This window comes from Chelonoidis abingdonii, chromosome 1 (genome assembly GCF_003597395.2).
Source record: "Chelonoidis abingdonii isolate Lonesome George chromosome 1, CheloAbing_2.0, whole genome shotgun sequence".
Lineage (NCBI taxonomy): Eukaryota > Metazoa > Chordata > Testudines > Testudinidae > Chelonoidis > Chelonoidis abingdonii.
Genome location: NC_133769.1, coordinates 172,907,788 through 172,914,157, shown reverse-complemented (window position 1 = coordinate 172,914,157; position 6,370 = coordinate 172,907,788). Strand labels below are relative to the sequence as shown.

Sequence of the window (6,370 nt, the reverse complement as noted above, 5' to 3'; positions counted from 1 at the left end):
GCATCCTCAAGGGCAGGGAGGCCTCTGGGTAAAGGAAGTGGGAGCGAGGACTCAGATCCTTTCGCTAGCCCACTTCATCAGGGTGGTACAGAAGCCAGGAAAAGTTCCCCACAATAGGAGGACCATTTCCCCACTTACATTTAGTTGGTGTTGGTCCTGCTTTGAGCAGGGGGTTGGACTAGATGACTTCCTGAGGTCTCTTCCAACCCTGATCTTCTATGATTCTAAGACCGCCCCTCCAGTACCCAGCTTTAAACAAGTTAAGATAATAATGGATGGGCCATCAATTGAACAGAGAAGTTACTTAGCTGGCTCCATCCAGGCCAAAATATTTTACTTCTCCCAAGGCTAAATCTAGAATCAAAGATTCAAACAGCTCATGGACTATACAGAAGGGGTGAGCTGAGAAAACAGCCAGGATATATGAATACAGCTTGCAGTTCTGGTTGCCCCATTTCAAAAAAGATATATTAGAATTGGAAAAAATACAGAGAAGGGCAATAGAAATGTTTATGGTTATGGAACAGCTTCCACATGTGCTGAGATGAAGAAAAAAAAAGACTGGGACTATTCAGCTTAGAAAAAGAGATGACTAAAGGAGAATATGCTAAAGGTCTATAAAATCATGAATGGTGTGGAGAAAGAAAAGGAAGTTTTATTTACATAAACACAACACAAGAACCAGAGGTCACCCTATGAAATTAATACACAGCAAATTTAAATCAAACAGAAGGGAGTACACATACACAGACAAAGGGAGAGGGCTGCAAGCAGTCAGCTGGTTCTCCCAACTCAGAGATGGGGAATAAGAACTGCCTAAACTATGGATAAAGAGGTTAAGTGTAGGTGAGGGAATAAGCATGCACATCTCTTGTTTTAGCTCCACCTCCCTATGTGCTATGTATTTTCTGAGCAAAATAAATTGTGCCTTTTGTACAAGGCGTTGTTTCTGTAGCACTGCCAGTGCATGCTGTGTCAGACTCCCAAGGAAAACTGGCAGGTCAGGTTTTCCCCCAGGTCAGGTTGGCAGTGACCTTCAGATTTTTTCACCTTCCTCTGCAGTGCATGGGTGAGGGTTAGTCATCAGGATTATCTAGCTAAATCTCACTTAATCATTTCCCTACCACTGCAGGGGCATTGGGCACTTGTGTACATTGGGTCCCTCCTATTCTTTGCCCCTGGCACATAATAGTCTAGTCTTCTGTGGGCTGACACCCATTGGTCTAGTTTTGATTGTTGCATTTAATGTGGGGGATCCTGGGTGGTGTTTGTGGCCTGGGCAGGGCCGGCGCTTCCATTTAGGCAGCCTAGGCAATCGCCTAGAGCACCAGGATTATTGGTGGGCTGCATTTTGCCGGAGGGGGAAGCAGGCGGCTCCGGTGGAGCTGCCGCAGTCATGCCTGCGGACAGCCGGCTGCTCCCACGGCTCCGGTGGGCCTCCCACAGGCACCACTGCGGCAGGTCCACCGGAGCCGCGGACCAGCGGACCCTCCGCAGGCAACACTGCGGCAGCTCCACTGGAGCCGCGGGACCAAGGCGGCAAAACTGCCGTGCGTCTAGGGCGCTAAAACCCCTAGTGCCGGTCCTGGGCCTGGGTGATGTTGATATGCAGGAGGCCAGACTAGATGATCTGGTGGTCCCTTCTGGCCTTCTATGACTATGACCTGTTGAATTAGTTAGGGGTTATAACCTAAAGACTCAGTGAGGAATACACAACGAGAAGTAGAGAGATAGGCCTACTCCTTGAAAGAGGTTCAATCGGGTTACTGAAAAGGATCTCAGCAGCAGGTGGCTACCCAGGAACATGTGACACAGTAAGGAACAGGCTGCCCCTCCAGACCTTGCAACCTACCTGTGTATAACAGTACCTGGGTAACAGGATATCTTCCTAATGGTACACAGCTCTTCAAGGGGATTACATTTATGTATGGAGTTTTATTCAGTGCATAATGTGGAACTTTTAAACCCAAACTGTCAGGCTGCACTTACAAACTTCCTATTCTCGAATCAAAACTAAAACGTTATACTGTAATACCAAGTGTAGTTTCAAAGTTTCTTGGACCAGATCATTTGGTTTATGAATTTTATAGATTCCTCAGGGTGTTAAAAATATTCATGGAGAAGTTTACAAAAACATTCACACCTGTGAAGTTAATAATATCAGTCCACATACCCCTTATATGCAAACACTCATAGCAAATGGCAGAAAGAAGTTTTGAGGGGGTTATTTTTGTTTTTTGGATTGCGGAGTGAAGTAGAAATCACTTATATTGTTAACTAGGGCATTGCTTATGTTAAGGTGTTGATGTTTATGTTTAAAAAAAATGAAAATATGGAGAGACAGACAAGAACCATTTGATTATTGTACATTTAGGTTTTCACTTTTGGGGGCAGGTTGCAGGAGGTGGACAAAGGAGACAGTGAGTAAAGCACATGTGTAGGATGTGCTATTTTTGCTTGGATATTTAAACACATGAGATTGATAGTGCAATTAATAGGAACATTGTGTGTAAAAAAAGAAACCAGGATTTTCTAGCTTTTAATTTAATGCTTGACACTATTGCTTCACATTATTTCTCACAACACTCCTATCTAGTCAGAACGCACGATACCCATTTCATAGGTAAGGAGACTGAGGCAGACACTTGCCCAAGGCTACGGATGTGAAGGCCTGGATTTCAGCTTAGGTTTCCAGCCTTGTGCTCAGACCATTAGAGAATGCTGTCTCTATTAAAGAAGTGTCAACTGACTTGATATAAAGTACACATTCAAATCTGTGATTCCTCTCTAGAACTGAACCAATACCCTCTTTACTTAGATAAGAAAAATCAATATGTCACAGAGCTCGGGAGAAAGGTAGCTACTGAAAACAATGAATAGTTTTACAGACACGTTGGCAGTACTGTAGTGTTGATTACTGGGCAATAGGAGTGAGGCAGAAGACGAAACTGGGAGTAACCGCGTTCACGATAATTTTCAAGCACGCTTTAGATCACTTCGATAGCTAAATGCCTGATTTGCCCGTGCAGACAGACAGACACACATATCTAAACAAAAAACTAACCACAAAAGTCTGCTGGGTAAATCCCTAGACTGGGTTTTAGGAAACTGGATTAAATTTTTGGCTCTGCCACAGACTGTTTGTGGTCTTGGCCAAACCACTGAATGTTACTGCATCCGAATTCTCCATCAGTAGACTGGTGATACTACTACTTTTCATGTATTTGGGGCAGGAATCATCTTACTATGTGTAACATGCTCTTCCTACAAATTAATAATTGTTAACACAAGTTATCAGCATTGTTATTAACAAGCCTATTCTCGTTTTAGCAAAGTTAAAGAAGTTTACAATACCAGCAGAGGGATATTGTCGGCTGATGTTAATGATCTGGGATACAGAATTTATATCTGCTGTTGTTTCCTTTGATCACTCTACACACTTACTTGTATATTAAAGGAGAAGTGCTAAATAGTTTTGGCCCAAAGGTTAGATTGTGGGAAGGGACAAACTTTTTAAAAAGGAAACAAATCCTAATATTAGCAGTAGTGTTCTCCTGGCATTTTAATTCTTTTCCAAATGAAAATCTTTTTAATTTAGATTTTAACATCTCCCTTTAGTGACTGCAATTCACCCTTTGCAATACTGATATCAGGACAAACTGAAAGCGAAACTCCTAAAATTACAAGCACGATTTCATTTTGGAATGAAATGCTAATGAACAAACAGTATTAAAAATGGCTAATGAGTTGGATTTTAAATATTCTGTTTCAGTCAGATGTCATTAACAGCAGAGGAAAATAAATCTGTGTTTAACCTTAGTATTTCTGACTTTAACTATAAGTCAATAACAACAACTACAAAAATGATGTAAAGTAAATTTTACAATAAAGCAACTTATGCCACCGGAATGCTCCTCAGTTATTTCAATCACTGTACAATGTTTAGGTAACAAGCTTGTAAATAGAAAGTGAATGAATGTGAGTCCTACCTTATTTGTTATGGATGCTTCAGGATTTAGAGGTTTATTATGGTCCACCTCATTTTCCTCCTCAAGTTCTCTCCCACCTTGTAATTCAATAGCCTGGCATTCAGGTTCAGGAACACTACCATTCATTGCTTCCACTTCTGTGAGAAATTTTGACTTTAAGGCAAATACCAACAAGACTCACTTCCTTCCTATTTCTGCTGTGATAATGTTGGTGTCAGTTCAGGGTCAAGATCTGAGACGTCAGCAGCCAGGATCAGCATAAATTTACAAGCAAATGATCTCAGCAAGTTGGGTAAACAAGGAAAATTCCATGGAGCAAGGAGTGGACTGGGACTGTATCCTCTGAAAAAGAAATGGGATGAGGCGGAAGTATTGATTTGCCTGCACTTTTGAAACACAAAATGTTCATTCTCAAGTTGTGTCATACTAGATTTTCCAGTTTGGTTACCTTACTACACCAGCCCTTAGCCAGCATAAGCAGTTAAGTAAACCTGAGGCAACATGGTGCTTGCTAAAGCAACAAACTCAGCAGATGAAGCAATCTATCTTCGTCTCAGAAGAGAAGACGGTGTTTTCCGACGCAGCAAGCAAGCAATCCTCCTGTCACATGTCTGAATACCACTATACCTGTACAGTACAAAGGAACTAAAGCAAGCTTACATTTATACAGCACTTTTCCCAAAGAAAAGAAACCAAAAAGCTCAGTAGACAAAGCACGTCTGAGCTGTCAAGTTCAGTTCTGAAGTACCCTAAAACTCAGGCTTTGTTTCATGTAGTGATCGCCTGACCCAGAGGCTCCTGGAGAGGTCTCAGAATATTCCTGGTGGATACGAGCTCCCTTCGCTCTTAAGCCACCAGTTTCTAGAAAAGCAGGAAAAGTCAGCAACACACTTTCAGATGTTAAGATCTGCAATCATTAACCTTGTGTAAGCTTTATGAAAATTGTATTTCTATGTCACTTACCTATTAAGGCCAACATTAGTTCATTCACAACTAATAAGTGAGGCCTGCACACTAACTCCAGATGTGTACTTCGTGGTTCCCCGCACGCATACACACAAAAAATAGGCTGAACTAAAACTCCGGTGTTGAGACCACACACCCGTAGCGTAAGGTAATTTGAGAGCTGGATCTGAACTTTGTGGCTAAGGCTTACATCTAATCTAAAACTCTAGGAATGCAACGTCCTTCTCTGGTGACGATATTCACAGTCTTATCAATACATGGGGTAGAAACAAACTCAAACCTTGGCAGGTTTCAGCGCCTCACAGTTCAGCTTTATTTAAATAAAGAGAAATGTTAGTTTCAGCTTACAAGCTGTGACTGCAATTCTAAGCATACTAAGAGTTCAGAGTGAATTACTTTATTTCAGTAGCACCGCCAAGCTAGTAAATACTTAGTCACCACTATTTAAGAAACACCATTAGTAAAATACTTTTAGAATTTTAATATCTTTAGAGTTTAGAATAGACAGTGCTTTTACATTCCATTAAAAAAACCTGGAGAGAGTACCACACATTTTAATGACAGAATTATATTTAAAAAATGAGTGTTAAATACATGAATTATGACATGCAGACAACAATAAAATTCATTCCTGTACCTACGTGTAATTTACAGAACGTCTTCCCCGATGTACTGTACAATGAGTCAGCCTACGAAAGTGAGATAAAAATAAGTGACGGTAGTATTGCCAACCTCGAGAGAGATTACTAATCGTGAGTTAGACTCAAAATATGAGGGTTAAAAAAAAAGAAAAGAAAAAAGATTACATAGTGGTTTCAGTCTTGATTTTTGAATGCTCCCCGCCCCCACCCCCAAGACAGCCACAATTACTGGGGCCCACGCTCCCAAATTTATTAGATAAGTAGATTTTGGCCATTGCTGCAGCTCTCATCCCCACATCAACCCATCCCCTGCCCAGCAATTCATTCTGCCCCCAGCCTCTGAATCACTCCTGTCCCTTCAATCCCTGTATCAGTTCAGCCACTGGTAGCCCCCACCCCCAACTCTCACATCAGTGCAACCCGGCCTCCCCTCTGCTCCTCCAGGGTTCTTCATCTCCCTCTCCCAGGTGTGTGGGAGGGGGCTGAAAAGGGGTCCCCTTTCCCACTTCCAGGCTGGAGGGGCAGCTCCAAGGCCCTTCAGCCACCTCACCCCTGCTGCTCCTTTCCATGCCCCAAGGGCAAGTGCTGCAGAGGGAGGAGGGCAGAGCAGTGGAGTTGCCCTGAGCTGCTGGGTTCTTTCTGCTATCTCCTCCCCATGCCCCTCTTATGAGGATGGCTTTGGGTTGTTGCACAGGGGAGGAGGAGACAGCGCTCTTCCTGTGGCAGCTCTGGTTGGCTGCCTGCCCCATTTGGCCACCTCCTGGGGAAAAATAA

General features: G+C 42.7%; 1 protein-coding gene across 1 annotated transcript in view; it reads right to left on the bottom strand.

Moving 5' to 3' along the window:
- C1H3orf52 (chromosome 1 C3orf52 homolog) overlaps positions 1 to 5,204 on the bottom strand; it is a 22,000-nt gene extending 16,796 nt beyond the window's left edge. The window contains exons 1-2 of the mRNA XM_075072689.1: positions 4,953 to 5,204; positions 3,990 to 4,331 (exon numbers count right to left, since the gene is read on the bottom strand). Coding sequence (XP_074928790.1) covers positions 3,990 to 4,115 — 126 coding nt within the window. The 5' untranslated portion in view covers positions 4,116 to 4,331; positions 4,953 to 5,204. The remainder of the gene's footprint in view (positions 1 to 3,989; positions 4,332 to 4,952) is intronic.
- Positions 5,205 to 6,370: the final 1,166 nt, after the last annotated feature.